Consider the following 25376-nt stretch of genomic DNA (forward strand, 5'->3'; position numbering starts at 1 on the left):
CTAGTACTCCTTCCACTTATTTTTCCCACAACAACCCAGTGAGGTCAGCTAGCTGAAAGCGGGGCAATGCCCCAGTCACCCAAGAAGCTACTGTGGCTGGGAGCCCCCTCAAATCTGGATTTCTCCTAGTCCAGCACGTCCAGCATTGCACCACATGGTAATTACCTTTGCACCAGATTTCAGTTATTTGGGATGTGGAAGCCAACATAAATCACACCTGAGAAATGACCCAAAAGAATCTCGAAACGTCCTTAGATACTCTTGACGTGGTCGTCTGCAGATGGGAGAAGACGAGTGACGTCAAGGGTGTCACGGCACCATTTGGGCAATGACGTCATGCGTGTGATGTCATCACGGCTTGTACCAGATACCTACGATGCTCGCTCCTAACCAGCAGAGTCAGCGTGGAAGACGCTGGTTGCTTTTTATAGCTCAACAATACTGGAAGGTGCGCAAATTCCCCATTCCTGGGTTCTGACTATAGCGTCTTTCTCCAGTCTGGGCGGGTTCCAAATATGTGGCTTTCAACACCCAGAATTCCATAGCCTGCAAGGCCAGCGCTGAGAATTCTGGGAGGTGAAGTCCACACATCTGGAAATCGGGATGGATGAGGCTGGGCTAGAAGTAGGATATTAGGTGCCTTGCAGATGTTGGATGGCAATACACAGCATGTCGTTTTATTCCAGTTGTGATTTTAGTTGTGATTACCCCTTTATTTTGGCCATGCTGGCTAGGCCTCCCTGGAATTCTGTTTTTCAGGTGATCTAGAACAGTGTTTCTCAACCTCGGCCACTTTAAGATGGGTGGACTTCAACCCCCAGAATTCCCCAGCCAGCATGGCTGGCTGGGGAATTCTGGGAGTTGAAGTCCACCCATCTTAAACTGGCCGAGGTTGAGAAACCCTGATCTAGAAATTAAAAATTAAGGTGGAATAAAATGGACAGAGCAGATGATGCTCTTTCAGATGCTCTGGAGGTTGTGAGTCTTCCCACAATGGAGGCTTCAAAGAGGAAACCAAACAGCCATCTCTTGAGGATGGCTTCCCAGGTTTTCCTGCACGTTCCACGGGGTGGACTAGATGATCCTTGGGATCCCTTCCAACACCACCAGTCTATGATTCTATCACAGGATAATAGCAAGGGCAGAGAAGTTATGACAACCAATATAAAATAGAAGTGTTGTGGGCACGGTCCGTTCCTTGGGATAAGAGAAGGCTGAGCTGACGCCCACATGAAACTCTTACACGTCGGTGGAATTTTCTGGGCAAATTTGATCCATTTTATTTTGCTTGCTTGGAATCCCCTCTCCTCATCCAACGTTCCCCACTTTGGGGAATGGAGTGACCACAAATCTAGAAGGGGGGGGGAAGAAGGAGAATGTTTTATTTAAGAGGGACCAAAAAGGAAGTGATAGAAGCTTACAAATTCCTGCTCATGAGCTGAGAGGTAGGACGTTGGTGCTACCTAGTGGTTCATTGGATAAAACCAAGTGATGCGCTTCTCTGATCACTTTGCTTTGCAATTATGCAGGACCCTGGTTTTCTTCAAAGCTAGTAGGGTTTGGGATGACCACCTTTGTGCCCTAAATCTTTTGAGTCAACCCCCCAAACCTGCTGCAAATGGTCATCTCTGATGAGACGGGAAGGGGAAATGATTAACTCTACAAGGATAATCCTACTGGCAATCCTTAACTTGACTTTGTCTTGTCAAGATGTTGGCAATCCTTAACATTTCCTTGTCTTGGCTCCTGGCCTTCTTGGAACATGATCCTGGCACACTACCCAAAGGTGAAATTCAGCCTTCGGGGCCCCCCAGCAAGCTGAGAAGATAATCAAAAACCAGAAGCTTCTTCACAATCCTCAGAGCCACACCCCCCCCAATAAATCTGGGCAGATGATGCAAATCAGAGCAATTTCAGGTTTTCCAACAGAAAACATAAATAAGTCTTCTGTTTGGCTTAACATGCTCAAAGAATGAATTGTGGCACCGTTGCTGTCGTGGCTCTTGGTTGATCCCCCCCAGTTGCTAAAACAGTTGCCCACCCCTTATTACAAGGCAAGGATGATTTGCAAGAATCCCGCTCTTCCTTGGCATGTCCCAAGGGAACAGTGGCAGAGAGAGGGTGTTCCTTTACTGACACCCGTGAAAGAGGTCTTGGATGGTATCGCTGGAGCACCATTGATTCAGGAGACCTCTCCCTCTTTTGGGGGGAACCTTTCGGACAACTTATTCAAACCTGGTTTCTCTCTAGAGGTTTGGACTTCAAACCCAGCAGTTTCCAGCGATAAATTCCTGTATCTGTTCCTTCAATCTGGAGGAAAATGGCCTAAAGATTATTACAAAAGGAATCTCCTTGGAGTTCAGTGCAATTTCTAGTGACTTCATGACCACATCCTTGTTGTTTTCTTGGCAACAGCAGTGTTTCCCAGGCTAGCCTACCACTCTGAGATAACCCAGTGGTCTCCCATCCAAGTATTAAACAGGCGCCCCCCCTGATTTAGCTTCCAAGCCCAGTTAGAGAGGCAGGGACTCCTTTCCCTCTACAACCAACTGCTACTACCAAAATAGCAAATTCACATTTTATTCTGCATGGAAATAAACTATACAAAAAAATTCATTTTTCTTTTTTTTTTCCTTCTTTTTGTTTTGGCCAAAAAATATTTGCAGAAAAGTTTCTGTATGACTTCTACATTAAAAAAACAAACCAACGAACAAACTCCAGAGCCTGCTCACCAAGTTAGTTCTTATCCTGGAGGCCACAGAGAATGAATAAGAATATAGACGTAGGTCTGGCTGGCCATGGTTTTAGATGTTTGCAAGGTATTGTTTTGACAAGATAACTTAATTCATTCATGAGGGGGGACCACATTCTCTTCTGATTGCATCCAAATCTGACAGAAAGGGAACCCAGATGATCAACTCAAGCAAGCCTCGATTAGTAAAACGGCTGCAATTCTTAAAACATGCTTCTGAACTCACAAACCCCCTTCTTCTGAAAGAACCTTAGAAGCCTTGTAGAAATGAGAACCAGGTTCGGTGAACTGGATCAGTCTCCACATTTAAAACCCTCGGTGTAGACACTCAGAAGAATACCAGACATTTTCCAAACTTACATTTCCCTTTTCCAGGGCTGGGGTGTGGGGGAAGAGGAAGGAAATTAGCAATCAATACAGGTCCTCTTCCATACAGGAACTTTTCCATTACTGAGCACAAGGCAAGGATCCACATGGTCTTTCTGAACCGGGTTTTCTCGGGGATAAACAAAACAGGAACTTGAGTGTTTTATGCTGAGAACAGGACATCAGCTGCAAAAACAGAGCTGGATCAATTATCTGCAGCTTGTTTCAAGGCATGCCTAAAATGAAAGGGAGCCTGCTCTGATGCTTTACTTCACGCGGGGTGCTGAATCCCCCCACCCTTATTCTGTAAAAGGCAAAATGAAGGATCCCAACCCTACTGGTTGTCCACTCCTCTCATTCTGTTAAGTCTCCTGGACCGCTTCCGAATTGCGGGAAGGAAGAAATTCCTCTTGGAATTCAGCTTTCTCTGGATACAGTTTGAGGTAAGTGTCCACCATTAAATCTAAGTCATGTTTGATGTCAAAGTTTATGTTCAGCAGGGCAAGGTTATTCGACCGCTGCTTGGTCACCGTGTTCTTTAGGTAGGCCTTCAAGCGTCGTCGGCCAATTTCAAACTTCTCGTTCTCCACTTTCATGATGGGGAGGATGCAGAGAACCTTAAGCAATGAGTAGACATTGGGGAAAAACTTGATGTCGGGCAAGTGGAGGGTTTCATAGATGGTGGTAGGAAGTTCAATGTCCTTCCCTCTGTGTTTCCACTTGATTCTCCAGCAATGAAGTTCCGCGGAGAGGGTATCTGGGTTCGTGAGATCGTTTTTGTACATATCGGCATGATGTTCCTCAGAGGTATTGAATTTGAGCTGTCCCATGACCGAAGGCACTAGAGACAAGCACTTCAGCGCCCTCAAGTGCTGCTCCGAGAAGATATCTTTCAACTCCTGAATGATGTGCTCCACCGTTGGAATGCTAAGTGCTTCTTTGTAGTAATTCTCCGGGGTGATCTCAGAATCCAAACTCCCCTGTTGGGCTCGGCAAAACTTCCCAGGCAGCTTAATGGGGAGGTCCAGCTTGGTGGCCAAGTTGGTGGCTTCCTCAAACCAGAACTCATGATACACCTCGATGTTCTCCATTACCTCGTTGAGGGAATGCAAGACGGCTGTCAAGCTGCTGGCTGCAAAGAAAACATCTGAAGTTTGACCCTGGAGATTCTTACCAAAAGCCCGGGTGAAAGAGAGGATGTTCTTGATAATCACCACCGTGACCACAAAGTCAAAATCTGCTAGTGCCATAGAAAGGATATACGCTTGTCCCGCCACAGAGCTGTTCCATGGGATGGAAGCATCATTTATGCTGTCCAAGCATAGCACCAGGGCCTGGAGGAGGTCAACTACAATCTCAAAGGTGTCATGCCGGCCTGTCCAGTGCGAATGGGCGATCTCTTTCAGCAAATTCCCTTTCTCCTCGCTGTTGTGAAAGAGAATGGAGATGATGTTGTCCAGCCCAGCCAACAATTGAGGGGACTGGAGAAAGAACAAGCAGACTTCTTCCATTGTTCCCAGTGCAATGGAAATGCCAAGAACGGGAATTGATTTGGCTAACCAGATGTTCAAGGCACAAGAAGAGGACAAGGTATAAACAGCCTGGGGATACTTTTCCAAGATCCTCGTAGCCACAGTCTTCATTTTAGAAGCAAACCCACTGGAAACGACATAAGCCTGACCCCGACAATATTCCATGTTTAAGCCCCACTTTTCGGTAATTGTAGTATGGAACTTAACAGCTAAGATTTCAGGGTCTGCCTCATACGGTAAGAAGCCAATGAACTCTTCTCTCAAGTTATGAGCGTCATCCACAAACCTCACCAGGACCGGCAGGTGTTCCTCGCCCGCCAGGTCCACCACTTCGTCGGTGACGATGGAGAAAAACTGAGAGTCCCGAACTTCCCTGAGCATCTCTTCTCGCACACAGTTCTCACAGATCTCCAGCATTTGCTTCTGTTGCGCTTTGGAGCAATACGCCAGGTTCACGGCCGTGGTCTCAAACTGCTTCCTCAGGACCTCGTCTCCGGAATTGATCCTGAACTCCAGGAGGGCCTGGAAGTTGTCCGGAGTGAAAATGCCTTCGGGGAGCTCGTCGACATTGTGGCCGTCCAAAGGGATATTTTGTTTGCCCATGAGAATTAAAATTTCAAATAAAGATTTGAGGTAATCTTTGTTTTCCCTCTCCTCCTGGGTTAACGGGACATCATCTTCGACTGGCTCCTCCCGGCCTTCTTCTGATGCTGGGTTCTGGATGTCGTTCTTGGATTCTGGATTTGCCTTTTCTTGTTCAAAAGCTTCATCAACTAGGGGAGGGAAAATGGGAAAAAGTATATTTAATGACGACACACTAGCAATGCCAAACCACTCTCTTTAAAATACTGAGGCGTCTAAATACTTTAGTAGTGTCCTTATTGTTATTATTATTAATTAGATTTATTAAAGTCTAGAAGAGAGCAGCCATGCACATAATAACAACAACAACAGTTATAGGCGCTTTAGGGGCAATCCCAAAACATCTGGAGCACCCCTTAAAGACCATTGGCCTTGACACATCACCATCAGTCCATTGCAAAAGGCAGTGTGACTTGCAACAGCTTCCATCCTGCGACGATGCCTCGAACACCATTGAACAAGATCTGCCTATCCCTGGTCCTGGGGAAGGACTCGATAGGTGGACAAAAATGCCAACTCCAGTCTAAACATCTGGCTGACTATGCAACCCACCATAATAATAATAACAACAACATCATCATCGTCATCTAAGGCGGTGGTTCTTAAACTGTTTGACCCAATTACACCTTCCCTGGTTCTGAATAATACCCACACAAAAAAACCAGACTCTGTTGCTTTATGCAAGCGACTCAGCAGCGGCACTCCCAGACTGAGTCCTCAACTGCCAAACAAGCAATTACAAATTGCTCTATTACTCCCAAGATATGCCCACCCCCCGTTTAAGAACCACTAGCCCTTGGGATATTTATTTGCCTAAGAAGAGCCTGTGGCTCCATAGCAACTGAAGTAAATGAATGCCCAGCGGGGTGGGTAGACACAGGCAGGCCCAGAGACTGGGCCAGGGCCTAGGAATGCTTGAGCTGCCCATCGTGGGCAGCCATTCATCTGTTGGGATGAGCAAAACCACAGGACTCCTTGTTCAAAGCGAGGCTGGACCCCAAACGTGCTTATTTAAATGCCTGACCAATCAAATATAGGAAAAACAATGTGAAAGTAAAGAAAGGGGAAAAAGGGCCTTGAGTTGTTATAAAAACAGAAGGGTGGGATACAAAGATGGGGAGGGAAGGAGAGGGAGGGAGGGAGGGAGGGAGGGAAGGGAAGGGAAGGGAAGGGAAGGGAAGGGAAGGGAAGGGAAGGGAAGGGAAGGGAGGGAGGGAGGGGAGGGGAGGGAAGAGGTGAGGGAGGGAGGAAGGGAAGGAGAGAGAAGGAAGGAAGGGAGGACGGAAGGAAGGAAGGAAGGAAGGAAGGAAGGAAGGAAGGAAGGAAGGAAGGAAGGAAGGAAGGAAGGAAGGAAGGAAGGAAGGAAGGAAGGAAGGAAGGAAGGAAGGAATTATTTTAACTTTCTAAGAGTTGGGAGGAGCAAAGACATGAGTGGGAAAGACAAGGGAAAACAGGATGCCCTCACTAAAGCCTGCTTCATCTGGTACTGTAGAGAGTAAGGAAGATGACCTTGATGGAGATGTGCTAAAATGGTCACCTAAGCCAAAGGGGCTCTTACTTAAGTCCTGAGAAGTGAGATCCCATTTGGAAGCGGCTCAGGCAGACCCCTCCCTGGTTCAACGGAGCATGAGGAGAAGATGGAGGCCCAGCACAAGCGCTCCTGCAAGATCCTGTTCTTGGAGTCCATCTCAATGAAGGAAGCTCTAGTCTTCCTGTGGAGCTGATCTCCTGGTCTGGTCGACCTCGTGGGGCTGATGTGAAATCAACTCCAGAGGAAGGCTAACACAGCTTCATTGCACTGGTGTGCCATCCAATTCTAAGAATCAGCGCTTTAACTTTGTGTGAGATGGGTGGCCTTATAAATATGATAGATTTATTTAAATAAATAAATAAACTTACTCTTTTGCTGTTTTAATGTTCGTATTTCTTCTTCACTCTGGGGACAGAAAAGGGAGAGGTTTTTTAAATGATGCACCTGAGAAATCTGTCTCCAGAAACACCACAATTCAAAGAAATTCTGTACTAATTTTCTGAACACCGAGAGTTTGAATCCTGCCAGGGTTAATGTTCAAAGCAATACAGTGGCCTTGGGCAGGGCAGTTTGAGCAGACAGATAGCACAGTTCCTATAGAAAAAGAGATGATTTTATTTTAGAGCGCAACACACACTTTCTGTACAGGTAGGTCTCAATGAGTGAGTTAACGAATCCCACAAAACGGTTGCATGATTCGAATTTGCACTATTCTAGAAGATATTTCTATGGAAATTAGGGTAATGGGTCCCAGCTGGGTGGAAATAGGCAATGGAAATGTTTAAACATCAATTTTTATAGGTACATTAAGGAAAGATTACAGTAAGAGCTAAAAAGGATATACTTATAATTTAAATTTTTGGTTAACAAAGTCACAGAGTAGTGATAAAAAGCAAAATTTAAAAAAAAGAAGCTTACACTGATAAAAACATTTTTTTTAAAACTTATAGTGTTTTCCTCTGGAAGAATCTTCCTTTTCTCCATTTTGCACACATGAAGATGAGCAGCGCCTAACACCCCAACCACAACTGCCCACGTGCTTGCCTCAATTGCACACACGTTAACCTTGCATTAACTGAATTTTGGGTCGCATTAAATGCAACCTGGTATCAATTTCAATCCGCACTAAATTGAATACTGCATTATTCAAACACGCAGGAATCGTGACCTACCTGTATTTACTTATTTACTGAAGCTATACAGTCACCCAACTCATAATTTATGACTCTGGACCATGTCAAGACTTGCCTTTTTGGACTGTCATAGGACATTTAGCAAAATAACTTTAGACGGTAGGTGATTCCTCAGATTTAAGATAAACAGTTCACACTGATGCTCTAACTTCAGCCAGCCTGAACCTCAACCTAGCACTCTTCCATGTGTTAGGACCACAACTTCCATAATTCCCAGCTAGCAGGGCACCGGCCATAGTAGCTAAAGCTGCACTCTTGATATCTCTGAGACCCCATGCTGGAGAAGGCTCTTAACAAGTCCCACAAATCTGGTTATCACTGACGGTTGGCCCTCCAACCTGTCCACTGTCTTGAATAGCCTCTTCTAGATTCTCACAGTAAAACAATAAATTCAGATGTAAGGATCTCTCTCTGAGCCAGGCACATAAGACAACCCCACCCATCTTGCTAAGTTTCCCAACCCATGTGCTACAGACTGGGGCAGTCAGATTCTAAGCTTGTTGTCTCACATTAACCAACTGCTTTAGCCCGTGACGCTGGTCTTGTATTTTTGTGAATTGCTTGAGGTAGATGATCAAAAGAATAGGAACAACAACACATTTTAACTTCAGGACTCCTCTCCTCCCCACAGTTCAGCATAACCGAACGCCACCTACTAAACCAAGTAAAGACTGGGTTACCCTATTGAGAGTTGTTAGAACAGGAACATGGAGAATATAAGATGAAACCAAGAGAGCAGCTGGCTGCAGACAGATTTAGATTTCAATGGTTTTCATATGCACAGTTGAGAGAAAGGTTTAAAGTAGACAATAGGACATTTGGAATTGAGCAGAAGACAAAATTTGAAGCTGAATCATGTACAAATGATGAACATGTAATTGCTAAAATGTATAAACTCTTGCCGAAACTTGAAATGGAGGAAGAACAAGTGAAAGAGCGCATGACAAAATGGGTTAAGAACTTTAGTTACAACATATTGTTGGAACAGTGGGAAAACATGTGACTGAAAGGGTTGAAATTCACACTATGTTATAATTTTATTTATTTATAATTTTATAAGAGAATTTTTATAAAATGATGTACCACTGGTGTATGACTCCGGAAAAATTATCTAGAATGTATAAAGGTACTTCAAATTTATGTTGGAAATGTGGACAATATAAAGGGTCATTTTATCATGCTTGGTAGACTTATAAAAAAGCCAGAAAATTTTGGGTTCAAATACATACAACGATACAAAGAATTTTAAAGACTAATATTCAACTGAAAAAAAGAATTTTTTTGCTGGGACTAATGGACAGACAATTAGAAAAGAGCCATGGAAGACTATTTTTATATATGATCTCCACTGCGAGACTACTACATGTGCAAAAATGGAAAGACTCTGAAATACTCAGAACAGAGGAATGGTTGGTTAAGATGGTAAAACTAGCAGAGGTGGCAAAATTAACTTGTTTGATTAGAGAAAGATCAACAACTACATTTATAAGTGACTAGAAACCCCTGATGGACGTTTTGCTAAAAAAAGGGGAAAAAAATGAACTGGTGATTTTTATTGAAGATTAGAAAGGGAAATTATGGAAAGAAGGAAATTATGATGTAGCCTTAGAAAGGGTAAAATATAAATGTACAGGACTTTTAACTGTTGTTAGGATGATTGGAAGCCATTTTTTTATTACTTTTTTCTTTTCTTTTTCGTTTTTTCTTTTCCACTTTCTTATTACTTTTCTCTTGTGCCCTTCAATTCAAAATGTGTACTGTTTTTATTCTGTTGAAAACTTCTTTAATAGAAATTATTTAAAAAAGAAAAAGATTGGGGGACCCCTACCTACAACCTCTTCTGACTATCATTCTGATCCGTTGAGACCTTTTATTTAGAACAGTGTTTTTCAAACTTGGGCACTTTAAGATGCGTGGACTTCAACTCCCAGAACTCCCCAGCCAGCCATGTTGGCTGGGGAATTCTGGGATTTGAAGTCCATGCTTCTTAAAGTGCCCAAGTTTGAAAAACACTGATTTAGAAGATAGCCATCAACCGGAATTTATGACCAAAGACCTATAGCCTGAGCCATACTTACCAGCTCTTTAATCCTTTTGCGGTGCCTGCTGTGTGGGTTGTTCAAATGGCTTGTCAAGTCAAATATTGTGGGCACAGCGTTGTCACGTAAAACTGTCCTGTAGGGGCTCTGGAAAAGAAAAAAAAAGAAAAGAAAAAGGGAGGGGAAGGGAAGGGTGGGGTGGGGAGGGGAAGAAGGAAGGAAGGAAGGAAGGAAGGAAGGAGGGAGGGAGGGAGGGGGGAGGGGAGGGGAGGGGAGGGGATGTTTTGTTTACCTTCTATTTTTATTTTTTTTAAAAAATCAGGCTTTTTTAGAGGGAAAAGTACCAAGAAAAAAATAGATTTTGCATTCCAAGTACATTCCTGCACATAGGTGCACAAGGCACCACGAGGAACACATCCTGGTAATTTGCTTTCACGGTTTTCCTTTTCCTTTTCACCAACTTTGGCTACCACTACCCCCTGCGAGCCTTTTAAGCCACGTTCTTACGTTCTTTAAGGGCAAAGAACCCTTGAGAAGCATTAGAACATGTGCGAATAAGAGGGAAACGTTTGGGCCGTACTGAAAAGGAATCCAGAGCAGAACCAAGTGAAATGCTCCAGTGAGACAGACCCCATCCATCCAGTTCAAAACTCAAGACCAAGGGGCTTGCGGTAGCACAGCTATGCCACACAGCCACTATGCCGTGCATCAGGTACCTAGAGGCCAGCAAATTTTAAATTACAAGGAGCAATTCACCTCCTATGTTAATGCTCTGCAATCCTCGTTGAGGGCTACAGCTGTGCAACAGGCATTTGTTTCAGGCATTGTAGTATACAGTGGTACCTCGGGATACGAACTTAATCCGTTCCGTGACTCTGGGCGTATCCTGAGTTGGTCATAACCCGAAGGAAATTTCCCCATAGGGTTCAATGTAAATCCGGTTAATCCGTTCCGCCCTCCGAATTTGGTCGCACCCTGAAGCAAATTTTCCCATAAGGGTCAATGTAATTACCGTTAATCCATTCTGGCGTCCGCGGACCACGCGTCAGGGGCGGGAAAACGGCCGGGCGCGGTGCGAAAACGGCCGGGCGCCGCATGGCGCGGCGGAAAAATGGCCACGGACCACATGTCAGGGGCAGAAAAATGGCCGCAGACCACGTGTCAGGGTGGAAAAATGACCGTACCCCGAGGCGGAGTTCGCACATCGAGGTAAATTTTTGCGGCCGGAGCGGGTCGTAACCCGAAAAGTTCGTTAGTAGAGGCGTTCGTATCCCAAGGTACCACTGTATATGGAAGGGGCTAAAGCAGTGTTTCTCAAACTGGGCAATTGCTGGGGAATTCTGGGAGTTGAAGTCCACCTGTCTTAAAGTTGCCCAGTTTGAGAAACACTGGGCTAAAGCAAATAGTGGGTGGGATTAATTTCTAAAGCAGGTGGGCCACCCTCTTTCTGACACCCTGTTTGTTCCTTCAAAGCTTCATGTTCAGATGCCATCAAGCCCATCCGATCCCTTGCTTGCTGGCAAAAAACAAGCCAGCCAGCCCACCTGGCTTGTTTCTTGCTGGAAACCACCAATTAAAGCCTCATTTATTTTCTGCGGCCCTCTGCCTGGGTTTTTACTTAATTTTCTGGGAATCACGTTACGTTAATTCACTTTGCTAGCTATAAGGGAGACTCCCCTGGGTGCCTACAGACAAAGGGGCGACAGGCTGAGAACTGCGTCCTGAAATCATCACGCAAACGGAGCGGCCTTCTTCTTATGTCGGACGTTACGCTGAAAAAAGAAAACTGCCTTCCTTGCGTGGGGATGCTACAACGCATGTGCCATTATTTTGAACCCCTACCTGAGATTTAACTCTGTGTTTCTTTACAATTAAAGGATCAGCTGGTAGATGGGAAGTTATCCATTTTTCATAACTTTTTTCTTTTTCTTTTACTTTATCTCACTTTTTCTTTTCCTTTTCTTTATAATTTGTATTTTCAATTTTCTTTTTCATTTCTAACTTTTAACTTTGTAACTTTAAAATTTCAATAAAATATTATTAAAAAAAAATTAAAGGATCAGCTGGGACAAATGGAAGTCGGGAATCTGTTTTGGACCGGTGGAGTGAAAACCGACCTGCTTCTGCATTTCTCATGCAAGTTAATTCCCTCGGCTACTTCAAAGGCAAATGTTTAGAGAAAACATTGGGAGGGTTTTCTCTAAAACAAAAAATATTTGTTTATTGTATTTACTATTAAATTTACATGCCACCCCTCTCTCCCAGATGGGGGTACAGTATGCTCTTTGATTTGAGAGACAGAATTTCTCCCGGGAGAGTCGCAGACGAGACACTTCACTGCAATTCAGTCGTTCCAATCAGAAGGCTCTGCCAGGGCTTTTCCCCCTTCACATACAGCAGCGATTTCCCTAAACTCCCATCACCCCGGCATGTTTTTATACAGACAGTCCCCTACTTGCGAACTTTCATGTTGCGAATTTTCACTGATACGAACAAGATGGACCCGGAAGTCGGGCCAGAAGTTGGGCCTGGAAGTCAGGAGAAGGCAGGAAAGGGTTAGTTTGGAGTGTGCCACAAACTAACCCTTTCCCATCTTCTCCCGCCTTCCGTTTGCATTGGAATTGGAATTTTCAGAAAGGGTTAGTTTACGTGGAGTGCTCTGTCACCGGGTGAGGCAGGAGAAGGAGTGGTGGCAGAGGACAGGGGGCAGAGATCTCCTGCCTCACCCTGCAACGGAGCGTGCTGCGGCCCACCAGCTCGTCCTTCGCTCCCCTCTCCTCCTCTACCACCCCCTCTCCTGGCGACGCATTGGCCGCAGAAGATGGGGCTCCTCTGCCCACACCACTGCCCTGCCTCCTCCTATTTTTTTTACTTTTTATTTGGTTGGACTTATGGACAAAACGGACTTACAAACAGCGTCTTGGAACGTAACCTGTCCGTAAGTAGGGGACTGTCGGTATTTAAGTATCCCAACAGGGCACAAAACTGCTGAAACAAACGAGCATGCACAGCAGAAGATGGAATATAATCCACGTCTTCCAGGTTCCTGCAAAAATCTAGGGGCTTTACGGTCTCACCAGCAAAGGAGCTACTTAATTAACTACAATCAATCAAGCCACAAATGGCTTTTGCTTAGTATGACCCTCCTGCTGAGTTGTCAAAATTGTCTTTTACTGTCGACAGAGTGCAAAACGGGAAAAAGGAATTCAGATACACGTTATACCAGTGTTTCTCAACCTTGGCAGCTTTCAGAGGTGTGGACTTCAATTCCCAGAATTCCCCGGCCAGCCTTGCTGGGGAATTCTGGGAACCTTTCCAAGGTTGAGAAACACTGTGTTATGCAGTCAACAGCTTCCTTCCACTTACGCTTCGGCATATCATTGAAGTTTCAAAATGCTCTGCGCATAGCCTGTAATGCTTGTTCAGCTGATCTGGAGTCTTGTCTTCCAGATCAACTCTTCGGCAGTTCTCAACCCACCGCTGGCACCTGCATAAAGATACAGATAAACACACATATAAATATTTTAGTCCCCTGGAAGTTTTGCAGACAAACAATTCCTAAACTGGGTGCCAAAAAAGAAAGGTTTAATCACGCATGGTATCCTGTGAGCCTACTAAAGAGGAGTGGTTGCTGCAACTCTGCATGAATGATTGGTCTGGGAAGAGCATCTTGTTTCTGTGAGAAGTGGGAATTTCTGCAATGTTTCTACACTAGGAGTACTGGATCAGCCAAGCAGGGAGATGTAGTCGGATCATCCGGATCAAGATGCGGCAGCCTGTTGCAACTCTGCATGAGAAAATGCCAAATAAGTGAGCCATGCAGAAGCTTAACAGAGTAAATTCTCAGTCATTTGCACATTAAGGCACTATAAAAATCAATCTCAGAGGTGACTGAGGATGGACAGAATGAAATGAACCACCAATTTTGGTGCAAAAAATGCTTTAACTATCAGAAATTGGGGAAATATTTTTCTAATGCATTGATTTCCATTCACTATAGTCAGAAGGTCAGCACTAACACGATTTTTTTTAAAAAAAATCAGTATTGTGAATACAATAAATTGCTGTTTAAATCAACACCTCAAATTAATTTTATTACTCATGTTACAATGTCATCCTATGCTTTATAGTGGAAATGGAGTTTCAATCTTTAGCCCTCTGAGATAAAACAGCTTAGTCTGATTATTTAGGCTCTCCAATAATATTTCAGCCTTTGATACGAAGATTGAAGAAAAAGAAATACATCTCAAGAGAAAAGGATCTGTCTCTCCTGCCTTTTTTTAATATGCACGTGAGGGCTTCAATCTCCCGATCGTGCCCACCATTTTGACGTTGCTGATCCTTCCTGCAGACGCTCCTACAAACCACAATACTTTCTTCCCTGCAGAACGTCCTGATAAATGCGACATTATTCTTCCAAAGCACCAAATCAAACTGCAGCAATGACCAGCATGGGTTTCATTTTTCTGGAGAAGAACCAGAAAACGATCCAGCTGTCTTAGGCAGATCAAGACTTGCCCCTCCTACTAATGTACAAAAAGTAAATATGTCCTGGAGTTGAGTTTGAGTCCGGGTGGACCTCAGAAATACATCCATGGAGTTAGCCCAGCTTCTGGATGCTTTTCACCTTCCCAGTCTGGCCTACCACCCTGGACATTCTTGGTGTCTTCCATCAATGTATTAATCAAATTAAATCTGCTTAGCTTTTCTGAGATCAGCCACGCTCTGCGAAGGGATGTCATCTAGTGGGCTCCTAGTCATGTTCCTTTCTTAACAACACTACAGAAGTGGTTTGCCATCATCTTCTCCTGGGACGTTTCTTCCAACTTCCTGGTGGCATCTCTTTCGTTTACAAACCAGGTCTAACCAGCATAGCTTTTGAGGATCAGCTCAACGCTTCCACCTTTTGAACTACAATAAGCCTACATAACCTGTAGGATAGTTTAAGGCAGGGTTTTTCAAACACGTTCCATGGAAATCCTAGGATTCCAGCAGAACATAACAGGGCTCCACAAGAGTTTAAGAGGAAAAAAAATAAAGTTGACTCAAACACAGCCAAATTTCTATCACTAGAGCTTTGCCTCTGGATCAGGGGTTCTGGGATTTAAGAAAAAAGAAAAAAACGCACACGATTCCACAGCCTGAAAAACATTGAAAACCGCTGGTTTAAGGAACAAAGCACTCATGAAATTATTTATATCAAGCGCCACACAGCTGGCCAAGAACAGAGAGGCACAGATTTCAAAAACGTTTCTTTAATGCTAGCCTGGGGAAAATACAGAATTTTAGAAACTGCAAGAGGAAATTCCCAGCCTCCTTTATAGCAAGTTTGTGAAGGTGAAGCCTCTTTGGAGGACTTAAAACGCTTCTTCCCAGACGGGTTGAGTTGCCATTTATGTGATAATTGACTTGCCTTTTTCTCTTGATCACGTCTCCTCTTTCATTCCTTTCCGAACAGCTGCACGATCCCACGCAATTTGTGACACTGTATGGTCTCTTGTTTCTCAAAACAAAGCTACAGAATTTTTAGAATCACAGAATCAAGAATGGTAGAGTTGGAAGATACCAACTCCTTGCAACAGGCAGAAGAATCGGTTAAAGCATCTTCAAGGGGTTGCTGCCCCACCTGTTCCTCAAAGCCTCCAGAGACAGAGAACATGCAACCTCTATAGGTGGATGGTTCCACGGTTGTGCAAATTTTATTATCAACCCATTTTTCCTTACCTTTAAATGAAATCTAAGTAGTAGTAAAAATATAAGCCCAGTGACTACAGTGCTAAGCTATATCTCCTGTTCTGTGTAGTTTTGCAAGACAACAAAACAGGCTTCTCATACCGTAATAAACCTTTGGCTCCAATGATCTAGACCAGTCTTTCTCAACCTCAGCAACTTTAAGATGCCTGGCCTTCAACTCCCAGAATTCCCCAGCCAGAAAGGAGTTGAAGGCCAGGCATCTTAAAGTTGCTGAGGTTGAGAAAGACTGGTTTAGACCTCAAGGTGTCTCCTGAACCACATATTTAAAGTATCAGCAGAGCTCAAACCATTCTTACCAGTCAAGAAAATAGTCTCAAGTCTCTTGTTTTTCCTCTTTCACTCCAAAGCACGCTCTCCGGCAGAAGTGTTTAAGGGAAGAGAGCTGTTGATTTATGGAATCTCAATATTCAATATGGATTTGCTCCCTGACTTTAGTGCAACTTAAGGAGGATAATTTCCAGAGCCCATACCAGAGTCATTTCAGCCCTTCTCTTGACAAATCAGTAGATTTCACTGTTCACAAGTCACTTTATTAACACTTTTAATGAAGACGAGCATCTTTTGGCCAGGCAACAGAACTCATCCGCAATGAGCTTGAAGGCTGCAGAATTTCTTCAGAGGCTGCAGATTTCACTGGAAGGAGAGAAGACCAGCTTTCAATCTATTCTTCATCCCACCAGCCCTCAAAAACCACACCACAAAACACCAGCCACTTTGTCGCTTAATTTCACAGAGGGCCTCCCATAACGGAATGCTTCTTTTCCAGAAGAAAAATCCCAGCCATCAGAAAATTAGCACGGCAAAAGATGAATTCTAATGTCTTCCTGGATATTTTACCTTCATGGATGTAGGGATACATCTTTATTTTATGAAGCTTCCATTCATCATACAAGGGGTGTACACAGTCCAGAGAAAGGTTGGATTTACACGTCACACTTTGCTTTGTTGGTTTTGGTTTGGTGTATATTGTATGAACCAGCTGCTGTCACCTCTGAATCATGACTGATGGCTAAGCAAACCCCAGCCATTTAAGGAGTCCACAATAAACCATAATTAACCAAACCCTGCCTTAACACTAGATCAAAGTAATCCAGTTCAGGCATTGGCTTTGTGTCCCAAAGAAAATATGACTTTAATATCCCACTAAGCAACACACCAGGTTCATTTCCATCTTCTCCTACCTAGTCTCCAGACTGGGACTGGAATCTCCCTACCTTCTCATGGTAGAAAACTTCAACTTCCAGGTCCTGGGATGGGGTTTAAGTAGAATTTACGAATTCACGGCCTCCATGGGTCTGTACCAGATAACTTCTGGCCCAACAGATGTGAGCAGTCACATGTTAGATCTTGTCATCACTTCAGAGCAGTTTAATGAGGGATTGAAAATGGAGGACAAAGTCCTTAGTTGTTGTCAGATCATTTCCTGGTTCACCTGAGGTTAGTAGCCACCTTGATCCCCCAAAGGCCAGAGGATCTGTTAACTTGGTCTGCCCAAGATGCTTTATGGATCAAAATGGATGGATTTCAACAGCAATATGGGATGTTTCTTAGAAATATGGAAGGCAATGCCACCACGTGCTTTGCTTGGTTTGGAATATGGAGGTGACCAGAATGTTCAGTGAGGTTGTTCCTGGGTGGCTGCTTAATCTCTGCAGATCCTGACGTTCCTTGGTTTGTTGAGGTCTTTCAGGAGATGAAAGAACAGAAGAAATGCTTAGAGTGTCTCTGGAGAAAGACTAGAAGTGAACTCGATCAAACCCAGGTAAGAACGAACATTCAATCCTTTCCTGGGCCAATTAGGGTGGCAAACATTCTTACTTCTCCACTCTTACTGCATCAGCAGACAGTGTTTCAGGAATCTCGTGTAGGGTGACCCATTCCCTTCTACAGGGTGAGAACTGGCAACATCTGCCGACAGGCTACTCTGAGAGTTCGGCAACATGTCTCATGTGATTAGTTTAGTGTCAGTTATTATTAAGATGCATGAAAGGCCTTGAGAACAGTATGCTGATAAATATTGTCGCCAACATAAAGTGTCTTCGAAGCATTAAGCTGATCCAGAGAGAAGAACCATGGATTATCTAAGATGTTGTGGAGTGAACCCACCTTCCCACACGTGCAAAAACGTACCTTCTGCTACCAAACTAGACTTTTTAGGACTTTCTCTAAGCATTTATAAGTAAATGCAAGAAACAGGGTTTACTTACTTTAAAGGAAGTGCTAATACTACCAGCACTCATACAGGGAGACCTTGACTATGATGATTTGTTTAATGACCATTTGACGTTATGACAACGCTGAAAAAAGTGATTTGCGATCAGTCCTTGTGCTTACAACGGTTTCAGCATCCCCACGGTCATGTGATCAGAATTTGGGTGCTTGGCAATTGGTATGTATTTACAACAGTTGCAGCCTCCCTGGGTCATGTGATTGTCATCTGCAACCTTCCCAGGGGGCTTCCGACAAGCAAAATCAAAGGGGGAAGCCGGACTTGCTTAATAACTGCATGATTTGCTTAATGACCACAATGATTCACTTAACAACCACTGCAAAAAAGGTTGTAAAATTGGGCACGACTCACTTAACAACTGCATCGCTTAGTGGATGTTCCAACCCCAATTGTGGTTGTAAGTCGAGGACTACCTGTAATACATGCCCAGGATTGGACTTTTCAGAAGCCATTAATTAACTTAAGATGTGACTGGTAGAACCCAAGATCTGCAAACAAAACTACAGTTCACACCTGCTTGTCCCTTTGCTCAATGTCCACATTGCCAAGCAATGATTTGCATGTGCAAATGGGCTGAAAACAGTGGATTGTTCATTTCTCACACTCCTTCCAATGCAGGGCCAGCAGCTGATCACCCTAATGGACAGTTTGGGGACATAGACTGGATAAGCTGAGAGGATGAAGAAATTCAAGTGTTTGCTATGCCTTTTCATACAAAGATTTGCCAAGTAAAGATCAAGCAAGGAACCTGATCTTCCTTACGCTAAGAAACAGATTTCTACTTGTTTTTTTTTTCCTGTTTTATCACTGAGAATTCTCCCAACGCACCCAATCAACCGTTGCCCTCCGGCTCAGGCTTTGACCACCTTATTCTGCTCCCTGGATCGCCCCTGATGCTAACCTTACTTCCTTCACCTTCCACCTTGAGGATGCCACCACAAAAAGGCCCTGGACATTTTCTGGCGTATTAAAATGCCTAAAGCCATAACTGATCCTGAAGCTTGCCCAGCTCAACATGTGTGAACTCAACATGTGTGAATTCCACACAAAGACAATTGTGTCAGTCTCTCCGTTCAGACTTCACAAAGTAGAGCTCACCACCTCACTGGGTAAATGGCTTCGCTGCTCGACCGTTCTGCCTCTCAGGTTTCTCTCCAGACGGGTTCACCTAACCCTTAAATCTCAGTTAAACAACAGAGATGTATCCCAGGGAATGATAAGGAGGTTCTACGCCTGTGCCTTTTTCTGCGTGGGCCAGCTGTGCTTTCTTGCATCTTCTGAGTTCGGTCTAGGCCAGTTTGCTCTTTTTTAGAAAGACGCTGATGGAGAAAGGGGGTGTCACGTGGATGGATTCATGGCCACGTTCGGTGGAGAGAGGCTGGGCACGATGTTTGACGGACAGGCCCCCGTCTAGGAGGGGCACAGGTTGAAGTGGGAGGGAGCGATCAATAGCATAAAGGGACTGATAATGAGTGACTTCTATCATTGATGCTGCAAGGAAAAGCCAGTAGAGTAACCAAGGGTCGTAGGAATGGGCTATGCATTCCTCCTCAAAGCAATAACATGGTAAAAATATGCCCCCTTGTCGGTAGAAGCAATGGAGAAAGTGTGTTGCACCCACTGGTAACGGAACCCGAAACACACGGCACCCACCTCACTTGCCCATTTAACTCAACCTTCTGTACAGCACAGGATTAACCCTCTTCGAAGTCCACTAAACCCATGTTTCATAACCAGGTCTAGCTCTCTTTCAAACGAGTGCTAAACCCACACATAGCAGGGGCCCCCACAAGACCTAAAAGCGCTCTCAGCCAACCACGTTATCTGCACACAGAAGGCGAGGGAGAGGCAGGGTGCGCCCTCTTCCCCCTGCATGGCTGTCAGACCCCTCTGGCTGAAACTCAGAGTCATCGAACTGTTCCAGGTTTCACTTCAGCCAAACCACAGCTGGGCCACGACGGTTCGGCAGAACTTCCAAGACGCCGGCTGAGAGCAAAGCACGTTTTTTTCTTTTATGCCCAGCACTCATTTGAGTTTTCCAAGCCTGGAACAAGAAAGCAGTCCCAGATTTTGCTTTAGGCTGATCATGGAAAGGCTGGCACGGGGTGGTCGGAATTCCCACGTGTTAAATGTGCAACCAAACCCATTTCTCATGCTGCGCACAGCCTTCGTTAACACCATGGAACTACTGCAGATTATGCTCAAACATGTTACGGTTTAACGCAACACTATGTTCGGACAAAGGCTAGCTTTTCTACAGACCGCTCGACCCTCTGTGGTACGTTCTGTGCGTTCAGCCAGGGTGTTTGAAGAAGCTTTAGGAAATCAACTTTGCCCTCTCCTGTGTGGCAACCCCTGGGTTATCAGGGACATCATCCTCTCGCTCCTCCCTCGGGCCCTCCAGGACAGGCAAATCCGGGGTCTTCCATTATATTCAGACGTTTTGCATTCTGGTACTAATTGCTAACATTGCCCTTCTCCAAACCAGCATGCTGATTTGGCTCCAGTTCCCCAACCTGATGGCTTTCAGACATGCGGGACTGCAACACTTTTTCCCCGGTTTCCCAACCTGGTGATTTCCAGCTGCAAGGACTCAGGGGAATCCCCCGGACTTGTTAACCCTGCATGTTAAAAAGGGGCGGGGCTTCAACCCCCAGCTGTGCCTGCATTTTCCAGTGGTGGCCCCCTTGCAAATGCCCCAAGGCTCATTCCTCCATTTCCCCACCCTAGTGATTCCCAGATTGTTGGACTACAGTGCCCATTCCCCAGCCTGGGACCATGACCCATGCCATCCTGGTGAGCCACAGATCTGGAGATCACCAGGGTGGGGAACAGGGGGAATGGACTATGTAGTCCAACCGCTCTGAGAAATGCAAAGGGGCACTGTAGTCCAACAGATCTGAAATCACCAGGGTGGGAAATGGGCATTGTAATCTAACAGCTCTGGAAGTCACCAGGGAGGGGAACGGGAATGGACTATGTAGTCCAACCGCTCTGGGAAATGCAAGTGGGCACGATAGTCCAACAGCTCTGGAAGCCACCAGGGTGGGGAGCAGGAGGAATGAGTCCTGGAGTCAAACCGGGGGCGTTTGCAAGGGGGCAACCCCTGCAGAAGAGACCTCGGCGCTCCGCAGCCCGACGGGCTTTGTAGTCCAGCCCCCGGGCAGCCCCTGCCGGAAAGAGCCCTCCCTCTCGCGCTTCCCGCACCCGGGTCCGCCGAGGCAGCCCGCCCGCGATGCACGCGTGGCCGAGCGCGACCCGGGTCTGCAACCGCGTCACGTGGAGACGCAGCCCGCGCGCCCGCCCTCCCACGCCGCGCACTGACCGGGCGGGGTCCCGCGGGAAGCGGAAGAAAGCCAGGTCGCTCTGGGTGCTCTTGCGCGTGCAGTTCGGGGCGGCGCAGAAGTTCGGCATCCTCGAGCGCGGCGGAGGCGGCGGCCCCTTTAAGCGCCCGCGCGCAGCCCCAGGGAAGCGGCGGAGGCGCCGCGGCGGCAGCAGCAGCGGCGGCGGCGGGAGGACTCGCCGCCGCCACCGCCTCCTTCCCACCAGGCACCGCTCCTCGGCCGCTCCGCCAACCACCATCGAGGCGGAGGCGCGCATGCGCCCGCCCGCGCCCCGGCAAGAGGCCGCCCGCGGGCGCCTGGGCTCCGGAGTGGAGGGCGCTCGCCATGCAGGCGCGATGGGCTGCCTCCTGGCCGGGGAGGATGGGGCTTGGGGTCCGCCCCTTCGGGCGCAGGGGAGCGTTTGCCAGCGGGTGCTATCTGATTTGAAGGAGCGATGCCGTTTCGGAAAAGGGAGCGGGCTTCCCACGGACCCCGGGACGGCGTCTCTGCTCTCTGAGAAGCAGGCGGGCGCCTTTGGGCACGGCAAACCCCGAGCGCGATTTCTGCATTTGCTCCCGGGCTGGGATCGCCCCGTGCATCGATGCGTGGGCCGGGTCACCCGTTCCTCCTGTCGTCTGACGCAGCCCTTGAATCACGAGCCGAGCGAACCAACCACATTTTAATCTAGTGTGCATCGTGCAAATCCACTAGGAACACAAGGTAGGGGAAAGATTCAACGTGCGCTCGTGGCCTTCCTCCTACCTAGTTAACTGAGAAGCAGAAGTTTGCAAATGCAATTCTTCTGTCCCGCTTGCAAGCAGAACTCTCCTGAACTTGCACGGCGCTATCACAGCTACGCATGCGCACTCCCCTGCCAAGACGGAATGCTGTCGAATTCAAAGGGATAGGCGGAGCTTCTCAGCCGTCCCACTCGCCCGGGGGAGCCTGGTGCGCATGCGCCTTGGAGATCGCCGACGCGGGAAGGGATGGCGCATGCGCAAAGGCCACCCAGAGAGAAGCGAGCCATGTGCGTTTCGGTAACGAGCGAAGAAATGCGTGATTTGCGGGGGAAAGAGAAAAAGCGTCACGCAGAGGTAGATGATATCAGAGTTAGCTGCTGAACTGCTTTGGTAACGACTGCATTGCTGGTACATTACCCAGCAGTGAAATGTTTAGTACAAAACCTTAGTACAATGTTTCTCAAACTCAGCGATAAGATGTCTGGACTTCAATTCCCAGAATTCCCCTAGCCAGCATGCTGGCTGGGGGAATTCTGGGAGTTGAAGTCCACAAATCTTATAATGGCTGAAATTGAGAAACCCTGCCTTAGTAAGTATAAATTGGCAACTTAAATCTGGGCAGTTCAAACTTTGAGCATGCAAATAGCTGTAGCGAGGAGTGATTCAGCAAAGGACAAAAATAACATCCCCATGAGTCAAACTAGACCTGGGATAACTTGATGGATGTGTCCAGAAAGATTTTTTCAACCTCCCGGGCTCTGTGCAATTACTTGGTGGTCTCCTATCCATGTTGAGCTTTATGAGATCAGCCAAAGTCAGCTGGTCCCGTCGTTTAGTTGGGCCAGGAAAAGATATTGGATGTCTTAAAAATGGGCTTAATTGAGTAAAGCATGGCCCAGTGGTTAACCCATCCAGCCTGTCCTACGTGTGCAATCACAAGGGTGCACTAGGCACAGGTTATGAATTTGCACTTGATGTTGTACAGTACAGAAGTCTTTCTTAGTCCTCTGGATTAATTATACTGCATTATTCTCAATCGGTCTGGCCAAAATGAATAGGCGGAGTAGAAATAGCTACCTCTTCCAAGGTGGAAGGAGAGAGAAGAGGACGACCATCAGCGAGGTGGAGGGACTCAGTTAAAGTGGCGATGGGGGCACCAGTGAAGACCTGAAGGACCAGGTTGGGGACAGATCATCTTTGAGAAAAATCTATTTATGTGGTTCCTAACAGTTGACACCGACTTGGTGGCACATAATGAAAAACCAGCACAGAATTCCCACCAGTGTTTTGCAGAAAGATCAGGAGTCTAGCAGCGTCTTTTCCAACTAACAAATTTTATTAAAATGCACAAGCTTCCATGAGCAATTTTTGGCTCCCTTAAACTAACACGGCGCTCCTTCTACAACATCTACAACTTGCCAAAAGATTTAAACTGCTTGAAAATTAATCTGATTTCTTACAATCAGTGTGTAGCCTGGCATGTTTATTCAACAGTAGCTTACATCCAGCTATGTTTGGGTAAGATTTCGAGGGCAGGGAGGAGATTGTGTTGAAACCTTGCATGCCTGGATCAGTTTGTTAGGAAACATGACAAGCTGAATTTTGGATTGCGGTTCTTCTAATGTCTTGGTTTCCTTGTTGAAAGTAAGGCAAATTCCTCCTTCTGATCTGTTATCCTTCATTTCCATCATTCTTTTTATATATGACTTTTAGCAAGCAATGTATTCCATCTCTTCCTCCATGTATTATTTTAGTGGCTTCCATGCCAGATATATCCAGGAAGTGATTTGTTTATAATGGAATACAGTATCCAGAGGCAAACCATTCAAATTTTTATACAGGGTAATGAGTTTTTAAGTACGTAACTGTATACGCTTCATATTAACTGACATAACCTGTTTTTGCAAACTGTATTTGCTCTGCTTTCCATTTCAGGCCATCAGAATTCAAATAAGATTTTGCTCGACATTTTTCTAACAATCTTTCCAGATGTCAGTACACATGACTTGTATGGAGTATGTCTGGAGGATGCGAGAAACTTGAGCTGTGCTATGGCACGCTACAAAGAATTTTCTTAGCTTGTGGCTTATTCAACGAAACCAAGATCAAAATAAGCCGTGATATAGCATGAGGCCTCAATCTAGACATTGATGGAGATCATGCAGTGTTACACTGTGGGTGAAGGATGTTCTCAAATGAGAGGGACACATATATTAGATAAATCAGCATGAAACAGACTACTTGATGGGTTAGCGCCAAGTGGGTATAATATCTGCCCAGCCAGTTGATCTGGCAGGGTTGGCATGCTCCAGGTTCCATCGACTAAACCAGTGTTTCTCAATCTCAGCAACTTTTAAGATGCGTGGACTTCAACTCCCAGAATCCCCCAGCCCATCTATGGTCTTAAAATTGAAGCCCATGAAGTCCACATCTAAGTTGCCAAGTTTGAGAAACCCTGCCTTACAGGGCCTCAACTACCTCCCTGCCCAAGGCCACGTTCCATCAGGGTGGGAGCCAAACAGATCTCTGGAGGGATCTTTCAGTTTTCCTTTCTTTTCTGGGCTTCAGCTTTCTCCTGCCTTAGGTGACAACTGCAGCTCCGAGCACTTTCTTGCCTGTGGAGTCCTTGATGCTCTCTGAGCTGGGTGGTTTGCTTGCAGACGTTTCATGACCCAACTAGGTAACATCATCAGGGCTAGCGAGTGTGGGGTTTGCTACCTATTTATATACAGTAGCTTGCCCTGCCAGTGTTGGTGGGGTGAGGTTTTCTCCCTGGTAGTTCCTTGATTAGGGTATTGTTTTCTGCTTGATCGTTTGCCTGGAGTTAATCCCTGCTTATCTGGGTGGAGGCTGCTAGAGAGGATGTGTTCTGGTCTTTTTGTTTCCTTCTTAGCTTTTTAATTGTCTCTTTTGAATGGTGTCTAAATGTGGTTTATCTCTATGCATCTATTGATGTGTCTGAATGCCAAGCTTCCCTAGCGGTTTTGGATTTACCTTGGTCTAGGATGATCAGAGTTTCCCATGTGAAACTACGGTTGAGTCTGTCCATGTGTTGTGAGATTAAGGAGTTTTCATTGTGTCTTCTGACTGCTGGTTGCTGTTCATGGATGCGCTCTGCCAGCCTTCTGCCTGTCTGTCCTACTGTAACTGTTTAAAAAGATTGGGCATTTTAATTAGGCCGTGACACTGAGAAAATTAACTCTTCTTAATACTCCCCTAATCCTAACTGGGGGGGGGGGGGGCTTAAGAATATGATTTGACTTCCATTTGTGTA

General features: G+C 45.8%; 2 protein-coding genes across 2 annotated transcripts in view; one reads left to right on the forward strand and one right to left on the reverse strand.

Moving 5' to 3' along the window:
- Positions 1–2567: 2567 nt before the first annotated feature.
- Positions 2568–21579, reverse strand: THAP12 (THAP domain containing 12). Its single transcript, XM_088140469.1, has 5 exons — positions 21365–21579; positions 13422–13542; positions 10095–10202; positions 7192–7228; positions 2568–5423 (listed from the first exon to the last, which is right to left on the reverse strand). Exons 1-5 carry the CDS (start codon positions 21451–21453, stop codon positions 3481–3483), a joined length of 2298 nt encoding a protein of 765 aa, XP_087996595.1. The 5' UTR covers positions 21454–21579; the 3' UTR covers positions 2568–3480.
- Positions 21580–21717: 138 nt separating this feature from the next.
- EMSY (EMSY transcriptional repressor, BRCA2 interacting) overlaps positions 21718–25376 on the forward strand; it is a 43100-nt gene continuing 39441 nt past the window's right edge. The window contains exon 1 of the mRNA XM_088140461.1: positions 21718–22082. The gene's annotated coding sequence lies outside the window, so the exon portion shown is untranslated. The remainder of the gene's footprint in view (positions 22083–25376) is intronic.

This window comes from Python bivittatus, unplaced genomic scaffold (genome assembly GCF_059951505.1).
Source record: "Python bivittatus isolate LINGU-HERP-01145 unplaced genomic scaffold, Pbiv_v1 ctg000340_np1212, whole genome shotgun sequence".
Classification (NCBI taxonomy): Eukaryota; Metazoa; Chordata; class Lepidosauria; order Squamata; family Pythonidae; genus Python; species Python bivittatus.